Source organism: Ovis canadensis, chromosome 1 (genome assembly GCF_042477335.2).
Source record: "Ovis canadensis isolate MfBH-ARS-UI-01 breed Bighorn chromosome 1, ARS-UI_OviCan_v2, whole genome shotgun sequence".
Lineage (NCBI taxonomy): Eukaryota > Metazoa > Chordata > Mammalia > Artiodactyla > Bovidae > Ovis > Ovis canadensis.
The window spans coordinates 110432345-110456421 of NC_091245.1; the positions used below are offsets into that span (position 1 = coordinate 110432345).

Sequence of the window (24077 nt, forward strand, 5' to 3'; positions counted from 1 at the left end):
TTTTCAATAAGTAATTGCCATCCCAATTTCAGGAGTTTTTGGTCTCCTTTCTTCCCTTCCCAGGTGACACAGGTGATGACCGGTGAGAACCAGACAAGGGTGTCTGAGTTCCTCTTCTCTATGTTCCCACATTTACATGAAGGTGGCCTCTTGTCCTTTATTCTCTTGCTTCTCATCTATGGATTTATCATAACTGGAAACCTAATGATATTCATTGTCACCCAGCTGGATGTGGCCTTGCACACTCCATATATTTCTTCATCCGTGTCCTCTCTTTCCTGGAGATCTGGTATACCACGACCACCATCCCCAAGATGCTCTCCTGCCTAGTCAGTGAGCAGAAGACCATCCCTCTTGCTGGCTGCCTTCTGCAGATGTACTTCTTCCACTCACTTGGCATCACAGAAGGTTGTGTCCTCACAGCAATGGCCATCGACAGGTACATAGCTATCTGCAACCCCCTCCATTACCCAACCATTATGACTTCCAAACTCTGTATCCATCTGACAGCTGGATCCTGCCTCTGTGGCTTCCTCCTGGTGCTCCCTGAAATTGCATGGATTGGCACCCTGCCTTTCTGTGGCTCCAATCAGATCCAGCAGATCTTCTGTGACTTCACCCCTGTGCTGAGTTTGGCCTGCACAGATACATCCCTGGTGGTCATTGTGGATGCCATCCATGCAGTGGAGATCCTGGCCTCCTTCCTGGTCATCGCCCTATCCTACCTCCGGATCATTGTGGTGATTCTGCAAATGCCCTCGGCTGAAGGCCGCCACAAAGCTTTCTCTACCTGTGCTGCCCACCTTGCTGTGTTCTTGCTGTTTTTTGTCAGTGTGGCTGTCATGTACTTGCGATTCTCAGCCACCTACTCTGTGTTTTGGGACACAGCAATTGCTGACACTTTTGTTATCCTCGCTCCCTTCCTCAACCCCATTATCTATAGCCTGAGAAATAAGGACATGAAAGATGCAATTGGGAGGCTCTTTGGCTATCAGAAGAGGGCTGGTGGGATTGAGAGATAGATCTAGATCTCTCTAGACTCTAAAAAAAAACTCTTGGAAGTTCAGCTTTGCACTGTCCCTTGTCTTGTTCATGATTATGCTCTTTCTCCATTGTCACAGCTACTTGTTCTAATATTATAAACAAGGATGGAAAACTGCTGCATCCAAGTCACTGGTAGTGGTTGCAGAGCTTATTTACATTGATGTAGTTGTGGTAGCTGAAAGGAGTATACATGGGTTTTCCTGCTTTATGGTGCAGGCAGGCTTCTTCCTCACACTCTGTTAGCAAGACTCCTGCCCTTGTCTACTGTGGTCCCAAGTGCTGGTGAGGCCAGAGAGCAGGACTGAAGAAGCATAAAAGACATCATGGACATTGCTGTTAGCTTTTCCCCAATCCTCTTTCCAATGATGAACCCCATGCAGTTCCACATTCCACATCAATAAATAATTTCCTGAAACTACAGAGAAAACATCTTCACTTTTAGCTTATTTAATGCACAAATTTAACTCAGTGGCCATGTTCTGATCTTGTATACCATCTGTATAGAATTTTAGCACAATAGAGTGGCATAGTAATTAATAATAGTCCACTATTTCCTCTAGTAATTTACTATTTTAAATATTTTCACATATATGAATCCTCTTGACTTGAAAAAAAAAAAGCAATAAGGTCAGATATCACCATATTAAATGTGGGAACAAAGGTTCAAAGAAGTTTAATGATTTGCCTGAAGTCATATAGATCATTAGTGACAGAGCTGGGACTTAACTTCAGGATTCTACTTCATGCTCTGCCCCCAATAAATACATATGTTCATTTAATATATTCTGTGTTGAAGAAAATAAATTATACACATTTCTTTTCCTCAAAGTTTGATGAAACCTTACCAGTCTTCAATGAGTACTAGGAGTCATGGGGTTCTTTCCTTTGTGAATTTCCTAGTCCTCAGGTGATTGTTGAAAGACTATTGAACTATAGGGTTCAAGGACAAAATGTTCTGTCTTTTTCTGCCACTAAGCTGTGTCATTTCCTTGTCTTTAAAAATACATGGTTCCTGGAACTGATTGATTATCAGAACTTATGACTGAGAAAATCTGAAAAAGAAAACCATTCTTGTGCATTTCTGAGAAGTTTCCAAGAATATTCAATTACTAAGCCTAATCTTCCAAAGGAAATATGATATTCAGTAAATATGATAACTATTAAACAAAAAGTGATGAAACAGTTTGCTCCTCGAGACTTCAAGATTTATTTAAAAAAAAAAGTTTGAGTAGCAATTCTGTTAGGTACTCTGTTAAGTGCAGAGGATTTAATTAGTGGTTATAATATTAGTGTTTTTGATCTTTGGAGCCCTCAGAGTCTGATAAATAATTATTGTTGCTATTTTAATGAGTGTTGTTATTCATTGAATTCACATTTTTTTAACATAAAATGTAATGGTCCTTATAGACTCTGTATTCCCAGCTTTAGGCTATTTCATTTCATCTAAATCTTCTAAACGTTTAGTATTTGTTCTTCAAGCCTCTTTGAATATGTATAATTTTGTCATCCTTTCTTCTCTCTTTCAATCTAGCATATTGATTCTTTTCACAAGGATAAACTTAACTTTTGTCATTGAAGCTCAGAAATTATTGTTTTTACTATTATTGTCCTCCACTTCTCAATATTAACTGCAAGCTTCAAGAAATATTCCTCATATTCAAGTATGATATTCTGGGTACTGACATCAGGACCAATATAGGCCCTTGTTTTGATGTGACTTATTTCCTATCTTTTTGTTTGTCTTGATGTTTCTTGCTTGCTCCACATCTCCCATTGGACTAAGGATCCACAAGGATAAGGTTTCCTCATCCTCTGAATGTTATACCATTCAGCATAGCATCTGTTGACTATTCAAGGTTTGCTGTTGGCTAAGTGACTGACTGCTTGAGAAGCTGGGCTGACTAACAAAGGCGGATCAATACGTGTGAGAACAAATGAAGGAGAGAGAAAAGATGATCTTGGTAAAAACCAAGTATCCATATCAGCCTCAGTTCAGTTCAGTCCCTCAGTCATGTCCAACTCTTTGTGACCCCATGAATTGCCACACGCCATGCCTCCCTGTCCATCACCAACTCCCAGAGTTCACTCAGACACATGTCCATCAAGTCAGTGATGCCATCCAGCCATCTCATCCTCTGTCGTCCCCTTCTCCTCCTGCTCCCAATCCCTCCCAGCATCAGAGTCTTTTCCAATGAGTCAACTCTTCACATGAGGTGGCCAAAGTACTGGAGTTTCAGCTTTAGCATCATTCCTTCCAAAGAACACCCAGGGCTGATCTCCTTCAGAAAGGACTGGTTGGATCTCCTTGCAGTCCAAGGGACTCTCAAGAATCTTCTCCAAAACCACAGTTCAAAAGCATCAATTCTTAGGCACTCAGCCTTCCTCACAGTCCAACTCTCACATCCATACCTGACTACTGGGAAAACCATAGCCTTGACTAGACGGACCCGAGTCGGCAAAGAAATGTCTCTGCTTTTGAATATACTATCTAGGTTGGTCATAACTTTTCTTCCAAGGAGTAAGCGTCTTTTAATTTCATGGCTGCAATCACCATCTGCAGTGATTTTGGAGCCCCCCAAAATAAAGTCTGACACTATTTCCACTGTTTCCCCATCTATTTCCCATGAAGTGATGGGACCGGATGCTATGATCTTCATTTTCTGAATGTTGAGCTTTAAGCCAACTTTTTCACTCTCCTCTTTCACTTTCACCAAAAGACTTTTTAGTTCCTCTTCGCTTTCTGCCATAAGGGTGGTGTCATCTGCATATCTGAGGTTATTGATACTTCTCCCAGCAATCCTGATTCCAGCTTGTGCTTCTTCCATTCCAGCATTTCTCGTGATGTACTCTGCATAGAAGTTAAATAAGCAGGGTGACAATATACAGCCTTGATGTACTCTTTTTCTTATTTGGAACCAGTCTGTTGTTCCATGTCCAGTTCTAACTGTTGCTTCCTGACCTGCATACAGATTTCTCAAGAGGCAGGTCAGGTGGTCTGGTATTCCCATCTCTCTCAGAATTTTCCACAGTTTATTGTGATACACACAGTCAAAAGCTTTGGCATAGTCAATATCCCAGTAGCAGATGCTGAGTACCCAAATTTCATAACATGAGTTACCCAAGGCCAAGCACTGAAATTGTTGTATGAACTTTTGGCACAAACTAAAGGACACCTTGCCATTGTACACGTAGATTACAGAGTCCTGGCTAAGATGTGATCATGTCTCCCCATGTTGGAAATTTACTGTCTTTCAGAAGACATAATTCTTTACATTTTGGAACTGATATATGATCAGAGCTATAGCCAAACCCTTTAGCAAAATGGTCAGTACCATCAGAGCATGGAGTTAAACACTACTTCTCTAAAACTGTGATTGGAGAACCTCATTCTCTGCATTTACATTTCATTGCTCCAGGGAACAAAGCACCAGGTTGGCATAAAGCTGGTTGGTTGTGCAAAACCCTGGTTTAAATCAGTTTAGCCAGTGATATTCCTGAATTCAATACTTATTTTTCCTTTAAAAATAAACTTTTTATTATTCATTTTGCTACACTGCATCCCATCCCATATATCTTATATCTTTGGACTAATCAACTTCCATGCAGGGTAAAGTAAAAAAGATCCAAGAGATAACATTTACTGTTGATAATGTTATCTCCTTTCAATAATCTCTTCCCAATCCATCCCTCCCATCCACTTAAAATCACTAGGTTCAGAGAAATTAATCAGTAAAATATCTATATTTTGAAATAGAATTTGTTTATAAGACTTTGTTTTCATATGCAGAGTCCCTCATTCTGACTTGCTCTATAGTTTTGGCAGGTGTTTTATCTAAGCCTAAATTTCCAATTCTGTAAAATAGAAATAATTATTGCAATTATTGCTTTCATAAATATGTCCAATTGTTATTTATCCTTCAGTTTTCATCTTTAATGTAGCTTATTTGAGTAGAGACTGCATGTGTGCATGCTAAGTCACTTTAGTCATGTCCAACTCTTTGAGACCCTGTGGACTGTAGCCTGACAGGCTCCTCTGTAGATGGGATTCTCCAGGCAAGTGTACTGGAGAGGGTTGCTATGCACTCTTCCAGGGGCTCTTCCAAACATAGGAATCAAACCCATGTGTCTTATATCTTCTGTATTGACAGACAGTTTCTTTACCAGTAGCATCACTTGGGAAGAGAGTGGCAATTACTAATTGTGGCAATTACTAATTGCCACAACTTAAATAAATTAATTGTAACTAATTGTAAATTGAGCAAAATTTAATGTCTAGAATCTTCAACTCTTTGAAAACATTTCTAAGAACAAGAACTTAAAGAAAAACAGAGTAACATCTACTTTGTACATCATCATTTTATGTAAAGTTTAACACAGCATTTGATATACACTAATAGCTAAATAAATATGTGCTGAATTAACAGATGGAAGATTGCATAAATACAGACACTTTTGCTCTTTATTTTGTCGATCTATGTAATTCTACACAGAATTAAATATTTTCTTACAATCAACATTTGATAATCTACCAACAGTAGATAGCCAATATATAAATAATCCCTAACTCCAAATAATAATTAAAGACTTGAATTTCTCAGATGCTAAACCATAGGATTATTTTTCATATATTAAGGGAAGTAATTAGCTTGAAATGAAATAAAGTAGTCCAATATAAAAAGTCATCCTATTTCCTGCCACAGAGTCCTTCATTTTCACACTTTTTACTGGGAACAGATATTAAGACCACTGAGATAAACACATCTCACAAATTCTCCTTTTGGCTATTTACCCCTATTTTCCTTTTAAGAAAAATATCTGGGAAATATTTTTGCTTAATTATGTTTTCCTGGATATTGTTCTAACAGAGTAATGATGAGAAGTCTGGGCAGAGTTAAAGACATAAAATAAATGTAACTCTTTTTTTTTTTATCGGTTTATACCAGACATTTTGTACTGTGGTTTACAGACCTTATCAGCAATCCTCAAAACAACCTTCAAAAATAACAAAAGATGAAATTGACTCATCTATTAAGAAAGTTTGAGTTATAGAAGTTGTGTATTTAATAACTGATTAAATGAACTAGAATTTAAACCTAGATATATGTGATGTTGAAAGAAAGCTTTTCTCTACTACATCAGTGTTTTTCGTTTTAATACATAGATGTTCAATAAACATGAAATGATTGTAAATGATACATCAAATACCTTTTTTTCCCTAAGCTGCATTTTCATTTCAGTTCAGTTGCTCAGTCGGGTCCAACTCTTTGTGACCCCATGAATTGCAGTATGCCAGGCCTCCCTGTCCATCACCAGCTACCAGAGTTCACTCAGACTCACGTCCATAGAGTCAGTGATGCCATCCAGCCATCTCATCCTCTGTCGACCCCTTCTCCTCCTGCTCCCAATCCCTCCCAGCATCAGAGTCTTTTCCAGTGAGTCAATTCTTCACATGAGGTGGCCAAAGTACTGGAGTTTCAGCTTTAGCATCATTCCTTCCAAAGAACACCCAGGGCTGATCTCCTTCAGAAAGGACAGGTTGGACCTCCTTGCAGTCCAAGGGACTCTCAAGAGTCTTCTCCAACACCACAGTTCAAAGCATCAATTCTTTGGCACTCAGCCTTGTTCACAGTACAACTCTCACATCCATACATGACTACTGGAAAAACCATGGCCTTGACTAGATGGACATTTGTTGACAAAGTAATGTCTCTGCTTTTGAATATGCTATCTAGGTTGGTCAAAAACTTTTCTTCCAAGGAGTAAGCATCTTCTTATTTCATGGCTGCAATCACCATCTGCAGTGATTTTGGAGCCCAAAAAAATAAAGTCTGACACTGTTTCCACTGTTTTCCCTATCTATTTGCCATGAAGTGATGGCACCGGATACCATGATCTCTGTTTTCTGAATGTTGAGCTTTAAGGCAACATTTTCACTCTCCTCTTTCACTTTCATCAAGAGGCTCTTTAGTTCTTCTTCACTTTCTGCCATAAGGGTGATGTCATCTGCATATCTGAGGTTATTGATATTTCTCCCGGCAATCTTGATTCCAGCTTGTGTTTCTTCCAGCCCAGCATTTCTCATGATGTATTCTGCATATAAGTTAAATAAACAGGGTGACAACATATAACCTTGACGTACCCCTTTTCCTATTTGAAACCAGTCTGTTGTTCCATGTCCAGTTATAACTGTTGCTTCCTGACCTGCATACAGATTTCTCAAGAGGCAGGTCAGGTGGTCTGGTATTCCCATCTGTCTCAGAATTTTCCACAGTTTATTGTGATCCACACAGTCAAAGGTTTTGGCATAGTCAATAAAGCAGAAATAGATATTTTTCTGGAACTCTCTTGCTTTTTCCATGATCCAGCTGATGTTGGCAATTTGATCTCTGGTTCCTCTGCCTTTTCTAAAACCAGCTTGAACACGAGGAAGTTCATGGTTCACGTATTGCTGTAACCTGGCTTGGAAAATTTTCAGCATTACTTTACTAGCATGTGCGATGAGGGCAATTGTGCAGTAGTTTGAGCATTCTTTTGCATTGCCTTTCTTTGGGATTGGAATGAAAACTGACCTTTTCCAGTCCTGTGGCCGCTGCTGAGTTTTCCAAATTTGCTGGCATATTGAGGGCAGCACTTTCACAGCATCATCTTTCAGGATTTGAAAGAGCTCAACTGGAATTCCATCACCTCCACTAGCTTTGTTCGTAGTGATGTTTTCTAAGGCCCACTTAACTTCACATTCCAGGATATCTGGCTCTAGATGAGTGATCACACCATCATGATTATCTGGGTTGTGAAGATCTTTATTGTACAGTTCTTCTGTGTATTCTTGCCCCTTCTTCTTAATATCTTCTGCTTCTGTTAGGTCCATTCCACTTCTGTCCTTTATTGAGCCCATCTTTGCATGAAATGTTCCCTTGGTATCTCTAATTTTCTTGAAGAGATCTCTAGTCTTTCCCATTCTGTATTTACAAATTTTACTTTTTATCATCTGATGAAATGTATTTACATTAAGTCAAGTAAATCTGAAAGACTTATATATAAGGAAGACATAGATTTGACCAACATCCAAAGTATGGTGTGCAAACATCCAGGATTTGAAAATCACAGCACTGTATCATATTTCTAGAGAGGATTGCCAGTCTCTGATCCCAAGTCACATGTGGTTGCAGCAGACATTATAATAGCTGTACTATTACTGAAAACTAGGCAGCATTTGCCCCAGTTCAGTAGCCCATGTAGAAAATCCTTGAACAGTTTGTATTTCATCTATGACTACTGAGGACCCCCAAGGTCACCATATCCTCAGCTTCACACTTGGCCTGCTTCCTCCAGCTTCACTTCAGTATCCCCATCCTCTTTAACTGCCTTCTCACAGCCTCCTTGATCTCCTTGTTGCGCAAGCTATAGATAAAGGGGTTGAGGAAGGGTGTGAGCACCGAGTAGACCACAGCCAGGGCCCTGTCATAGTCCAGGGAGTAGCTCTTCTTCAGCCGCACATACATGAAGAGGATGCTCCCGTAGAAGATGAGGACCACAGTGAGGTGGGAGGCACATGTGGAGAAGGCCTTCCTCTTGCCTGCAGCTGAAGGAATGCTGAGCACTGTGCAGGTGATCTGCACATAGGAGCTGAGGATTAACAGAAAGGTGGCCAGGATCTTGCAAGAATTGATAACAAAGTCCACTAGGACATTGATTGATGTGTCAGTACAAGCCAAGCTCAGAACAGGGGGGAAATCACAAAAGATGTGCTGAATACGATTGGGACCACAAAAAGGGAGGTGAGAGACCAAGGAAATTTCAGCCACTGGCCCAGCCAATCCTCCCAACCAACAACCAACAGCAATCTTGACACAGAGCGCTGGGGTCATGCGAATAGGGTAGTGCAGGGGCTGACAGATGGCTAAGTATCTGTCATAAGCCATAGCTGTGAGAAGATAGCATTCAGTAGCTCCAAGAGAGTGGAAGAAGTAGATTTGCAGAAGGCATCCAGAGAAAGAAATGGTCTTCTTTTCACTGAGCAAGTTCGACAGCATCTTGGGGATGGTGGCAGCTGTGTAGCCAAGCTCCAGTAAGGAGAGGATGCTGACAAAGAGGTACATGGGTGTGTGGAGCCGGGAGTCCAGGAAGACCACCAAGAATATCAGCAGGTTTCCCAGGATGGTAGTGAGGTAGATTAGGAATAACAAGAGGAAGAGAAAAGCCTGAACACCCTGAAGAAGGGGAAAGCCCAAGATGATGAACTCTGTTACCTGGCTCCAATTCCCAGGCTTCATCGCTCTCCATTCGTATCCCTGGAATGTAAAGTATGGAGGGATGAGAAACAATGTTGAGCCAAAGAATATCTAAGAAGAAGGAAATGCTCAAAGTCCATTTGTCCTTCCCCTGCACCTCCAGAATAAGTGATCTTAGTACATGCTGTACGAAGCCAGAATTTCTATCCCTCCCCCGAACAGTTGTCAACAGCCTCCTTCAGAGTATCCGCTCTTATAACCAGACTTAAATTGTCTTCTCTAATTATACAACCCATTTTTGGCCACTGTAATCCATTCTATAACCAATTTATCTTTCTTAATAGAATCTATGCTGCTACTGCTGCTGCTGCTAAGTCGCTTCAGTCATGTCCAACTCTGTGCAACCCCATAGACAGAAACCAGCCAGGCTCCCCTGTCCCTGGGATTCTCCAGGCAAGAATCCTGGAGTGGGTTGCCATTTCCTTCTCCAATGCTTAAAAGTGAAAAGTCAAAGTGAAGTTGCTCAGTCGTGTCCAACTCCTAGTGACCTCATGGACTGCAGCCAATCAGGCTCCTCCATCCATGGGATTTTCCAGGCAAGAGTACTGGAGTGGGATGCCATTGCCTTCTCCAATAGAATCTATAGGGGTTTTAAAAATTTAAATATTCCTCAACCAGATTCATATCATAATTTATATACATTTCCTTGTGTGAGGTGTAAATCATCATTTATACTAATAAAATATTGGTAGTTCACTAAGATTACATCATTTGAACCATATATTTTTATTTCCAATTTTAATTCATTTTCTTCTTCAGTTTTCTAGACACCAAAGAATCAATGCTTTCACCCCCAGCTCCATTGCATTTTCTTATAGAAACACAGGTCTAACAGCTTCTTTCCAGCAGGTAGATCAGAGTTTCACCTCTTTTGGACATTGGTGAGAATCCTAGCGAAGGAAAAGGGAGGGCGGGGGGATTAAATAAAAAAAGAGCCACCAAAAACCAGAAGGCAAATCTATCTCTGCATTTATACTCCATACTGTGGCCACTTTATCAACTCTTCGTACCACTTTCCCCCTCCACCAACTTCAAATGCATTTTTCTGATTTGTTGCTTCACAGATGGTAAATATTTGTATTTCACTGTGTTGAGGTCAATGTAGCAAAAGTTAACTGAACATTTTTGTGTGTGTAAGCATTATATTAATACCTAGAACAGGGGCTAAATCAATAAAGAAAATATGGCATCTGAAGTTGACAAACTAATACTCTAATAGAGAAAATGGAGAGCCAACTAATTACTTTATAACTGCTTACTAGAACATTCTGTCATCATTGAAATATGCTACTATTCTTACTTGTTAAGGAATAAAAAAAAAAAAAAAGAAAGAAACAAAACAGAAAAACGCAAAAAGTGAATCTCTTGATTCAATTACCCCATAGCCACTGCTCCATTTCCTTCTCTGTCACTGTAATAAACTTCCCATATATAAGCTGCCTATATTTACTGCCTCTAATTCCTCTCTTACTATTCTATTGGTGTATACTTGATTAACAAGGCTGTTAGAGTCAGGTGTACAACAAAGTGATTCAGTTTACATACACATGTATCCGTTCATTTTCAAATTCTCTTCCGATATAGACTGTTACATAATATTAAATAGCATTCCCTGTGCTCCACAGTGGGTCCTTGTTTGTTATCCATTCTAAAAACAGTATTGTGTACATGTCAATCCCTAACTATCCCTCTCGGGCTTCCTCACTGAATTTAAGTCTGTGAGTCTGTTTCTGTTTTGTAAATAAGTATATTTGTATCACTTTTTTTTTTTTAATCTTCCACATATAAGTGATAAGGTACAATATTTCCCTTTCTCTGTCTGACTTAACTTCACTCTTAAACTCATTCTAATTAAACCTTCACCACATCCTCTCCAGCAACGCCTCCATCCTATAGCCACTAATTAGCTAAGATTTTATAAATCCAATTGTCATCTCTTATTCCTTTGGTTACTTGGACTCTCAGCCATTCTTCATGAAGGTGATCTATCCTGCCTCTTGACACACTCTCATCACTTGGTCCTCAGGATTCTACGCTTTAGGTTTCTTTCTACCTTAGTGGAAGTTTTCTCTTTGCCCTACCTTTTTAATGCCATAGTTTGCAGAGGTCAGCATTTATTCTTCTTTTCTCATTTCTTTGTAAACTCACTGCTTTGTTAATATCATCCAGTGCTAAAGCTTAAAACCCCATATATGTGCTGATTTCTAAATGAATATCCAACCAACATTTATCTCCCTTTTATTTCTCTCCCTCATTCAACTGCCTGTGCACATATCCTATTAATCATTTAGTGAGTAAGTGAGTGAAGTCGCTCAGTCGTGTCCGACTCTTTGCGACCCCATGGATTGTAACCCACCAGGCTCCTCCCCCATGGGATTCTTTAAGCAAGAGTACTGGAGTGGGCTGCCATTTCCTTCTCCAGGGGATCTTCCCGACTCAGGGATTGAATCAGGGTCTCCTGCATTCCAGGCAAACGCTTTAACCTCTGAGCCACCAGGGAAGCTCAATCATTTAGTAGCCATCTCCAAATTAATTTCTGTCGGCACTGCCCATAGTCTTCCCCATCTCAAATGATGGCAATTACAATCTCTCAGCTAGTGGGCCAAAATTCTCACAGTCATCATTGTTTCCACCTTTCTCTCATACATCCAGGATCTATTTTTCACTTGAATTAAGCCACTGTCATCATGCACCTCTGTTACTGTAATTGTCTCCTAACATATTCTTATTTGCATTTGTTCATCAACACCCTCATGCTGATGCAGCAACCTGAATTATCCTTTTAAGTTATTAAATCAGGTCTTTCTTTTCCTTTCTTCTGTGGCTTGATATTTTACAGTCTTTGCTGTAGATGTTTCCTCTTCCTAAATTTTTTTTTTTTCACCAAATATCCACTTGGATATCTTTTTCATTTATTACAAGTTTTTGACCAAATCTAACTTTCTCAGTCAGCTCTACCTGAACCACCCTAAATAAAACTGCAGTTTCCCTCCTTCCTTACATCCATATCCTATACTGAAATCACCTTCCTCTACTTTACTTTTAAATTGTTTCCAGTGGTACTTATCATCTTTAACATATGGCAGAAAGTGAAGAGGAGCTAAAAAGCCTCTTGATGAAAGTGAAAGAGAAGAGCGAAAAAGTTGGCCTAAAGCTCAACATCCAGAAAATGAAGATCATGGCATCCGGTCCCATCACTTCATGGGAAATAGATAGGGAAACAGTGGAAACAGTGTCAGACTATTTTTTTGGGGGGGGGACTCCAGAATCACTGCAGATGGTGACTGCAGCCATGAAATTAAAAGACGCTTACTCCTTGGAAGAAAAGTTATGACCAAACTAGAGAGCATATTCAAAAGCAGAGACAGTACTTTGCCGACTAAGTTCCGTCTAGTCAAGGCTATGGTTTTTCCAGTGGTCATGTATGGATGTGAGAGTTGGACTGTGATGAAAGCTGAGAGCTGAAGAATTGATGCTTTAGAACTGTGGTGTTGGAGAAGACTCTTGAGAGTCCCTTGGACTGCAAAGAGATCCAACCAGTCCATTCTGAAGGACATCAACCCTGGGATTTCTTTGGAAGGAATGATGCTGAAGCTGAAACTCCAATACTTTGGCCACCTCATGAGAAGAGTTGACTCATTGGAAAAGACTCTGATGCTGGGAGGAATTGGGGGCAGAAGGAGAAGGGGACGACCGTGGATGAGATGGCTGGATGGCATCACGGACTCGATGGGCATGAGTCTGAGTGAACTCTGGGAGATGGTGATGGACAGGGAGGCCTGGTGTGCTGCAATGCAGGGGGTCGCAAAGAGTCGGACACGACTGAGCGACTGAACTGAATTGAACTGAACTTAGTTATTATCCCAATTATTTATTTTTTCTCTCCTTTGTGAGAATATAAACTGTGAGATCAAGGGATTTTGTTGTTTAGTTCGCTGATGTACTTCAAGTGTTCAGAGGTGTGTCTCAAACATGATGACAATTCAGTAAACACTTGTTAAATGAAAAAGCAAATTTATAAAGATAAATGCATATTTGCATATACAGTAAGAGTTGGAAGAGTAGTAAATGACCTATGGGCTGGAAATGGAGTTCAGGAAAACCTCATAGAAGGCACAATTTCATTTGAAATGAAAAACTGTCAGAATTTTCTAGATGGAAAAATTAAAGTATTCTAGGCACAAAGCAATACTTGTATAAAGGCAAAGTATTATGAAAGGTCTCCTCTTTCTGCCCTCCAAGGTTCTTATCACATCTTCCCTCTCCAGACCCCTCTTATCCCATCCAAGCTAATATTATTTACTCTGCTTTGTTCTTAGGGTTTTCTTCTAAATTCAAGTAGCATGGCCAACTTTTATATCAAAACCTTTTTCATTCCAAGAATTAATGTGAATGTTTCTCCACTAAGATACCAGTGGGCTACTTCTAGACAGAACTCTTCGATGGGTGACTCTGATTCAGCAGAATCATTTTACTATCAAGAGATTTCCTCCTTGTTTAGTTGTTTGTTTGTTTTTTTTTTTTAACTTTGAATTCATGTCTGTCCACTGCCCAATTCTACCTTCTTACTGTTTCAAATCTTGGATGTAGGCATATCACCTCTAAAAAATTATTCCCACATTTTTACCCAACTCAGATCCTTTCTTTCCTAGATGTTTTACATTCAATCTCTTTAAATTTAAATATAAAACACCATTCCTGGAACTGCTTCTCTCCATATCTGGCCTCGCAATTCCACTCACAGATATGTTGTGTAGAGACCTTAACTAAACTTTCAGATATTCATGACTGCAGCCTCAAGACTGAATGTTAGAAGCCAATATCTTGCCCTTTCCTTTCTCAGAAGGTAAAGTTTCCACTTGGCTCCAAAGACTCACAGTGTTCTCAAACTGCTTTTCTTCATTTCTTAATGATGACCTGCTATCACTAGCTCCTTGGATACTCTGCCTGGGAAATCAAAGTCACCATGTCCAGGTCAAGCATATTTCCCACTGAAAGCCAGCACCTCTGTACTCATTCAATTTCTCAGTTCACAATTACAGAGATTTTGACCAATTCCCTCATACCCAGTCAATATGGCAAAAAAAAAAAAAAAAAAAAAAAACCCTGATGTTTTTCCCCTTGCATAGTTGTTTTATTTCATTTTCTTTTATAATTTTTAAATGCTGCTATAATTCAGTTTCTGCACCAAGAGATTTTGACTCAGTGTTGAAAAAAGCATTAGGAAATATCACTCCCTCTGCTGCTACTGCTGCTAAGTCGCTTCAGTCATGTCCGACTCTGTGTGACCCCATAGATGGCAACCCACCCAGCTCCCCCATCCCTGGGATTCTCCAGGCAATAACACTGGAGTGGGTTGCCATTTCCTTCTCCAATGCATGAAAGTGAAAAGTGAAAATGAAGTTGCTCAGTCGTGCCTAACTCTCAGCGACCCCATGGACTGCAGCCTACCAGGCTCCTCTGTCCATGGGATTTTCCAGGCAAGAGTACTGGAGTGGTTTGCCATTGCCTTCTCTGATCACTCCTTCTAGTGACCTCCATAATTGTGGATTTCATTGTATGACTATGAATATTTTAAGTGTGTCAAAGATTCCATCAACTGATAAAAATGAAAGATCTTTTAATATCTATAAAAAGAAGGAAAGCTGAAATAAAGAATAAAAAGAGACATTCTGAACCAAACTTTATACTGTCTGTATACTTTTCATTTTTATTCAAAGCAGTGAAAACTCAGATCTTCTCAGCTATGTAGGAACCCATCCTCTTGGCATCCCCCCACAAATGGGCACTAAACTTCTGTGTAGACTGATAGTGTCAGAAGGTCCTTGCACCATATGGCAGTTCTCTCCCATTGTTGTTTATGGTTCATAAACATAAAGCTGCTTCCTTCCCTGGAAGAAGGAAATGGCAACCCACGCCGATATTCTTGCCTGGAGAATCCCATGGACAAAGGAGCCTGACAAGCTATATATAGTCCCTTGGGTCACAAAGAATCAGACACAACTGAGTAATTAACACTCCTATGGACCTGAAATCTGAGTTTCACCCACTATTCTTAGTTTTTGAAAGTGAAGTCACTCAGGCATGTCCGACTCTTTGTGACTCCGTGGACTGTAGCCTACCAAGCTCCTCTGTCCATGGGATTCTCCAGGCAAGAATACTGGAGTGGGTTGCCATTTCCTTCTCCAGGGGATCTTCCTGACTCAGGGATCAAACCCAGGTTTCCCACATTGGAGGCAGACACTTTAACCTCTGAGCAAAAAAAAAAAAAAAAAAAAAAAAAAAAAAAACTGCTCTAGGACAGATTCATAAATTTAAACATAATTTTCATGTCATAAGGATCTCACTGCTTACCAAATTGGTTCCTGTCTTCAGCCTTGATTCTTTTGTTGGCCACGTACCCTTACTAGAATATACTTTATCCAAAGTTAACCTGTAGACACCTAAACCATTTTCTGGCTCAAGTTTCCTCACATTTTCCCTTGACCATCCAAGGTAAACACTGGCCTTTCCTGCTTCTAAATTCCCAGTATCACTTCCTCACTTTTCCTCCAATTATATTCTGAAATGTACTGCAAGTACTTTTCATGCATACATCTTATCCCAAAGCAACTCTCTGTAAAGTAAAAGAAATCTCATATTATGCCCCATCTTCCAGATACTTAGCACAATGCCTGATACATTGCAACCATGGTGGCTAATGGAAAAATTATGATAATTTAAATGACTTGCAGAGCTCCTTAACTTACCAATTACTCATCCCCTCCCATTGGTTTCCTGATACTGTTGTCAGAGCTCTTATAAAATCTACCGCATGTATTGTTTTTGTTTTCCAGTCACTAAGCTGTGTCTGACTCTGTGGACTATAGCCCACCAGACTCCTCTGTCTATTGGGTTCTCCCAGCAAGAATATTAGAGTGGGTTGCTACTCTCTTCTCCAGGGGATCTTCCTGATCCAGGAATTAAACCTAGGTATCCTGTATTGACAGGTAGATTCTTTACCACTGAGTCATCTGGGAAGCCCATACCACATGTATAAATTAGTATTTATCTTACTTCAGTCCTTTGTAATCATATTTTATTACCCTTATTCCAAAAATAGCTTTTACTACAAATCCCTTGCATTCTATTTTCAAGTCCCTACAATTGCATTATCCATAACCCCAAATTATTTAAGCATAGGACCAAAGAGCTGGGAGTTAGGATATTGTTCTATCTCCCTTTTGCAAAAGAGGAAACTAGAATACAGAAAGGAGAGATGACTTTCTCAAAGTCAGATTAATTACAGCATAGCCATATATCCCTCCCTATTGCACCTTCCTTTCACTCCATGCCCCATTCTCTTCACTTTGTCATACAGCAGACATACACGATGTTGTAAAGCAACTATAATCCAATAAAATATAAAAAACAATCATAACAGCATTAATGGATATACAGAGTTAAGATAAAGTACATAAAAATGGAAAAAATTAAAAGATAAAACATAGCTAATTTACTGATTCTGAGCCCAAAGTCTTTAACATTTGGAGAGGAGAATATCTGTGTGTGTGTGTGTGTGTGTGTGTGTGTGTGTGCATTAATAATTTTTATGTTCTGAATCATGTGTCCTCTGAACTCTAATTATTCTTCTCCTCTTCCTATTTCATGATGCTCTAAGTTCTTCCCAGTGCACAGATTAGAATACAAAATGGTAGAAATGCCTGACTGACAACGTTCTTACCCAGAGCTTGATGGTGGGAGGGTTCTTGGCTGTGGCAGCCCAGTCACTGCTGAGTCTGGAACTGGAAAAGAAAAACTCTCAGCTCACTTCTTACCTCGTACTTAGAGCATTACAGTCACAGTCCCCTGGATCCTGAAAGAGTAGGAGTTTAGCACTTCGATAGAACCTCTGGGAGTAAGTCAAACCATGAAAGATTCCCCTCCCATGACCAATATCATTGATAGAGTTCTTAGAGAGATAGAAGCCCCTGGGTCTCTGAGCAAACCTTCTGGGGTTGCTAAAATGCTCTCTCAGGAAGGTAAACTGTCAAAGAAGTTCATTACCCAATGATCCTTCATCAGCTAGTAGTTAACTACAATTGTAATAACCACCAGTCCAAGTTGAGAAAGAATATCTCTAAGGGCAAACATTTTTTTTTTTCTTCTGTAAAAAACAGTAACTGGTGTGGGAGATCTAGGTTCAAATGGATTCCTGTATCATACAACCTAGGAGAAAGCATATAACTTCTAATTATAACAGGATCTTTCTAAAATTTGACTGGCCTTTTAGGGCCCTAAGAGAATAAGAACACAGCCAGGATGAGAACATAAATGATGCCAAGGCAACCTCCTACTCCTGCCTGTTGCTCGTATCTATAGCAGTTTCATTTCAACTGCATACAGCAGCTTCCTCTTTACTCTGCTGTTATCTTGCTCTACAAAGAGCCCTGCCTCAGGATCTTGCACTCCAGTCCCAGCTGTTCTTCTAGCCATTTATGTGACATTGGCCACCTACCTGAGTATTTGATGTCCCATATTTCATGTGAAGAAGATATACATTCTTCATATGAAGCAATAATGACCGAATGTGATAATGAATGTAAAATGTATTTATCAGTAATAACATATTCCATGAAAGGACTTAATTTTTTCATTTTCCCAGTCCCATTCATGCCTTCAAGTTTGTTCATCCAAACTTTTACTTCTCTTCTTACTAACCTATTCCTTGAGGACTTTACTCTTTTCAAGCTGAGTTATGAAAGTTATTTTATGCTTATGTAAATATATTTTAAACAATAATTTAATTTTTGAGTTAAGTGTTATTTTATCCCTTGGTTGTTATGGATAGATTTTTAACTAATAATTATATGCAATGAATGACTATAGATGGCATATTCAAAAGCAGAGAATATCCTTTGCCAACAAAGATCCATCTAGTCAAGGCTATGGTTTTTCCAGTAGTCATGTATGGATGTGAGAGTTGGACTGTGACGAAAGCTGAGCGCAGAAGAATTGATGCTTTTGAACTGTGGTGTTGGAGAAGACTCTTGAGAGAAGACTCTTGGACTGCAAGGAGATCCAACCAGTCCATTCTGAAGGAAATCAGTCCTGGGTGTTCTTTGGAAGGAATGATGCTAAAGCTGAAACTCCAGTACTTTGGCCATCTCATGCGAAGAGTTGACTCACTGGAAAAGACTCTGATGCTGGGAGGGATTGGGGGCAGGAGGAGAAGGGGACGACAGAGGATGAGATGGCTGGATGGCATCACTGACTCAATGGACATGAGCTTGAGTGAACTCCAGGAGTTGGTGATGGACAGGGAGGCCTGGCGTGCTGCAGTTCATGGGGTCACAGAGTCGGACTTGACTGAGCGACTGAACTGACTGAATGACTATAGATTTATATAAAAGTTTTGGCTATCCCCATCCCCAACTCACACAGATTAAAAGACTTGAACAAACAATAACAGTTTCCAACACCTCAGTGCTTCATCCCAAAAGTGATTCTAGCCACCCATCTTAACGAAGTTGCTGCCTGAGCCAGACCAAGGCTGCCAGAAGAATCTACTGCTTACTCTAGCCAACTAGCGGACGCACCGACTCGATGGACGCGAGTCTGAGTGAACTCCGGGAGTTGGTGATGGGCAGGGAGGCCTGGCGTGCTGTGATTCATGCGGTTGCAAAGAGTCGGACACGACTGAGCGACTGAACTGAACTGAACTGAGTAGGCCCTTGATTACCCTTTCTTAGAGCACTTACTGAAAAGGGTTTCCAATTGTGACTGCTTCCCTTTTCCTTTTGAGATGTGTATGAATCTCTTTCAACTCAGAAGTGTCTTTCTCAAAATACCTAAGAGCCATTCCTTTAAAGTGTAGTCATCAGGAAAGGCAAGGCCTCTGTCTCCCAGTCTTTTTAACAGAGTAGATTCCTAATTTAGTTTATAGCCAACTACCAGACACAGCTGGCCTTATTGCACTTATGTTTACCAACCCTATTTAATTTTTTAATATAAATTTATTTATTTTAATTGGAGGGTAATTACTTTGTAATATTGTATTGGTTTTGCCATACGTCGATATGAATCTGCCATGGGTGTACACGTGTTCCCCATCCTGAACCCCCCTCCCACCTCTCTCCCTACATCATCCCTCTGGGTCATCCCAGTGCATGAGTCCTGAGGATCCTGCATCATGCTTTGAACCTGGATTTTACTTCCCTGATTCTATTGAGCCCATTCTCAATTCTGTCTCTACTCCCCCATTCTTCTTTTAAACAGCTGTCACCTCTGTACAAGTTGAACTGGAGTTCAGTTCACACTGTACCTCCTACTTTTTTGCAATAGTATGCTACTAATTAAAATTTCTCCTTACTACTATAACTAGTGCCTAGCTTTGTTTATTTTTTATACCCATCACCTTGGAAAAAGGCTCTTATTTATAGCATTTGGGTTTCTCTGGCAGCTCACCTGGTAAAAAATCTGCCTGTGAAGTGGGAGACCTGGGTTTGATCCCTGGGTTGAGAAGATTCCCTGGAGAAGGGAACAGCTACCCACTCCAGTTTTCTTGCCTGGAGAATTCCATGGACCATATAGCCCATGGGGTAGCAAAGAGTCGGACTCGACTGAGCAAATTTTACTTTCCTTGTAGCATTTATTGATTTGCATAGTGTACACCATGACTGATTTCAAGCTACCTGCTCACAAAATCCCTGACAATTTAATATTCACCTCTCGGGAATGAACTGAGGATGTTTAATTGTTCAGTCACTCCGTCTTGTCAGACTCTTTTAGATCCTGTGGACTGTAACCCACCAGGATCCTCTGTCCACGGCATTTTCCAGCCAAGAACACTGTAATGGGTTGCCATTTCCTCTTACAGGGGGTCTTCCTGATCCAGGGATCAAACCTGCATCCTCTGCGTTGGCAGGTGAATTCTTTACCGCCAAGCCATCCAGGAAGCTCCCAGGAATGAAAAAGCTACAGCAAATGAAGACAGTAGGGATGAATCTCATAAATATATGTAGAGTGAAAAAATCAGACACAAAAGATGTATACTGTAAGAAACAACTTCTGCAAATGCCAAAACAGGCAAAATCAATCTACAGTGTTAGATGTCATGTTGTTGATTATAGTCGTGGGAGGGAAAGGGGTATGTTTAATATAAAAGAGCATGGGGAGTGTTGGCGATATTTCCAATGTTCTGTTCTGAATGCTCATTATATAAAAAGTTTCCATCAAGACTTCTCTGGTGGTTCAGGGGCTAAGATTCTGGACTCCCAATGCAGAGGGCCCAGTTTTGATCCCTGCTTGGGGAATTAGATCCCAGATGTCTCAACTGGTGGCTCAGAGGTTAAAGCATCTGCCTCTAATGCGGGAGACTTGGGTTTGATCCTTGGGTCGGAAAGATCCCCTGGAGAAGGAAATGGCAACCCACTTCAGTATTCTTGCCTGGAGAATCCCATGGAGGGAGGAGCCTTGTGGGCTACAGTCCATGGCGTCGCAAAGAGTCGGACATGACTGAGCAACTTAACTTTCACTAACTTTGTTTCAACTAAAGATTTGGAATGCCACGACTAAAGATTCAGTGTGCCAAAATGAAGATCCTATGTGCTGCAATTAAGACCCAGCACAGCCAAATAAATGTTTTTTCCAGTAATCATGCACAGATGTGAGAGTTGGACCATAAAGAAGGCTGAGTGCTGAAGAATTAATGCTTTCAACATGTAGTCCTAGAGATGATTCTTGAGAATCCCTTGGACTACAAGGAGATCAAACATTCAATCCTAAAGGAAATCAACGCTGACTATTCATTGGAAGGACTGATGCTGAAGTTGAAGTTCCAATACTTTGGCCACATGATGTGAAGAGCCAACTCATTGGAAAAGACCCTGATGTTGGGAAAGATAGAGGGCAAGAGGAGACAAGGTGACAGGATGAGATGGTTGGATGGTATCATTGACTCCATGAACATGAGTTTGAGCAAACTTCGGGAGATAGTGGAGGACAGAGAAGCCAGGCATCCTGCAGCTATGGGGTCACAAAGAGTTGGACATGACTTAGCAACTGAACAACAACAACAACACAGCCAAACACAAAAAATATATAAATATTTTTCTTAAGAAATAGTTCAATCTCTATGAACTTCCATTTTTGTTGCATATTTATATCTTATATAGTTCTCTGCATGTTTAAGTGTCATATTTCAGTAATGATTTTCACTGATAGTCTACCATCTAGCTTGTATATTTTGCATTCCTTTGGCTAGTTGCAGGCTCCACAAAACAAAAGGGTTGTGGGGTCAAGAACTGAAGCCGACATATAGTATGTAATTTACTCAGAGTGTAGTCAATTTTTTACCAAATCAAATAGGGAGTAAAACAAACTAGGAATCAGGCCCAAATAAAGCTTAGTCTTTTCTTCTGTAATTTCTGAATCCTTTTGCTTTGTGTTTCCCACAGACATTTACATTAAATGCATTGCAACCTGGAAGATTTGCAAGAAAGAGATGAAAGATAGTACATTTCATTAATAAGTAGGAAGGCAGTGGGGTAGTGATTGGAATTAGGAAGAAATCACTAAAGATAAAAATATGTCAGTGACAAGAGTGGGTAAGACTCGTTGTTATTGTTGAGTCTCCCAGTCATGCCCACTCTTTTCAACCTCACGAACTGCAGAACGCCCGGCCTCCCTGCCTCTCACCATTTCCTGAAGTTTGCACAAGTTCATGTCTGTTGCATTGGTGATGCCATCCAGCCATCTCATTCTCTAACTCCCTTTTCTCCTTCTGTCTTCTGTCTTTCCCAGCATCAGGGACTTTTCCAGTGAGTCAGCTGTTCACATCAGATGACCAAAATACTGGAGCTTCAGCTTCAGCATCAGTTCTTCCAGTGAGTATTCATGATTGATTTCCCTCAAGATTGACTGGTTTGACCTCCTTGCTGACCAATGTACTCTCAGCCATCTTCTCCGGCATTACAGTGTGAAGGCATCAATTATTTGGCAATCTGCCTTCTTTATGGTCCAGCTCTCACAACCGTACGTGACCACTGGGAAGAACATAGCCTTGACTATACAGACCCTTGTTAGCAGAGTAATGCCTTTGCTTTTCAACACACTGTCTAGGTTTGTCATGGCTTTCCTGCCAAGAAGCAATCATCTTCTGGTTTCATGGCTGCAGTCACCATCCACAGTGATTATAGAGTCTAAGAAGAAGAAATCGGTTATTACTTTCACCTTTTCCCCTTCTATTTGCCATGAAGTTACAGGGACGAACGGCAAGTCTTCAGTTCAGTTCAGTTCAGTTGCTCAGTCATGTCTGACTTTTTGTAACCATATAGACTGCAGCACACCAATCCTCTCTGTCCATCGCAAACTCCCGGAGTTTACTCAAACTCATGTCCATTGAGTCACTGATGCCATCCAAGCATCTCATCCTCTGTCATCCCCTTCTCCTCCTGCCTTCAATCTTTCCCAGCATCAGGGTCTTTTCTAATGAGTCAGCTCTTTGCATCAGGTGGCCAAAGTATTGGAGCTTCAGCTTCAGCATCAGTCCTTCCAATGAATCTTCATGACTGATTTCCTTTAGGAGTGACTGGTTGGATCTCCTTGCAGTCCAAGGGAACCTCAAGAGTCTTCTCCAATGCCACAATTCTAAAGCATCAATTCTTCAGTGCTGGGCTGGATGAAGCACAAGCTGGAATCAAGATTGCTGGGAGAAATATCAATAACCTCAGATATGCAGATGATACCATCCTTATGGCAGAAAGTGAAGATGAACTAAGGAGCTTCTTGATGAAAGTGAAAGAGGAGAGTGAGTAAAGTTGGCTTAAAGCCCAACATTCAGAAAACTAAGATCATGGCATCCGGTCCCCTCACTTTATGGTAAATAGATGGAGAAACAGTAGAGACAGTGGCTGACTTTATTTTGGGGGGCTCCAAAATCACTGCAGATGGTGGCTGCAGCCATTAAATTAAAAGACACTTACTCCTTGGAAGAAACATTATGACCAACATAGACAGCATATTAAAAAGCAGAGACATTACTTTGCCAAAAAAGGTCTGTCTAGTCAAGGCTACGGTTTTTTTAGTAGTCATGTATGGAAGTGAAATTTGGACTATAAAGAAAGCTGAGCACCATGATCTTAGTTTTTTTTTTTTTAATGTTTAGTTTTAAGCCAGCTTTTTCACTGTCCTCCTTCACCCTCATCAAGAAGCTCTTTAGTTCCTTTTAGCTTTCTGCTGTTAGAGTGATATCATCCACATATCTGAGGTTGTTGGTGTTTCTCCCACCTATTTTGATTCCAGCTTGTAATTTTCAGCCCAGCATTTCTCATGGTGTGTTCAGTGTATAGGTTAAATAAACTTGGTGACAGCGGACAGCCTTGTCATACTCCTTTCTCAATTCTGAATCAACCATTTGTTCCATACAGTGTTCTAACTGTTACTACTTGACCCACATACAGGTTTCTTAGGAGACAGGTTAGATGGCCTGCTATTCCCATCTCTTTAAGAGCTTTTCACAGTTTGTTAAAGACTCATTACACTTTCCATTTATTACATTTTTATTAAATACTCACAATATTTAGACACTTGTTAGATTTTGGATATAGTTATATATCAAGTAACAAAACTGACATGATTTTAGACCAAATATATTTTATAGTCTTATAGGAAAAAAAACGAAAATTTTATCTTATCCAACTTATCTTGTGTATATGTATATACCCAAATGTGAATACACATATAAATTTTGATATATATTTT

The 24077-nt window shown here is 40.2% G+C and overlaps 2 protein-coding genes across 2 annotated transcripts; one reads left to right on the forward strand and one right to left on the reverse strand.

Annotated features, from left to right (window-relative positions):
- OR6K6 (olfactory receptor family 6 subfamily K member 6) lies at window positions 1–1022 on the forward strand. Its single transcript, XM_069571775.1, is given in 2 exon segments — window positions 1–247; window positions 250–1022. Coding segments are annotated over 2 exon segments (945 nt in total). The 5' UTR covers window positions 1–75.
- A 7345-nt stretch (window positions 1023–8367) lies between these two features.
- OR6N1 (olfactory receptor family 6 subfamily N member 1) lies at window positions 8368–9317 on the reverse strand. The gene has a single exon (XM_069571791.1). It carries the CDS (start codon window positions 9315–9317, stop codon window positions 8379–8381), a length of 939 nt encoding a protein of 312 aa, XP_069427892.1. The 3' UTR covers window positions 8368–8378.
- Window positions 9318–24077: the final 14760 nt, after the last annotated feature.

Coding starts and splice junctions, on each gene's coding strand:
- OR6N1 (XM_069571791.1), bottom strand. CDS start 9,317: ATGAAGCCTGGGAATTGGAGCCAGGTAACAGAGTTCATCATCTTGGGC.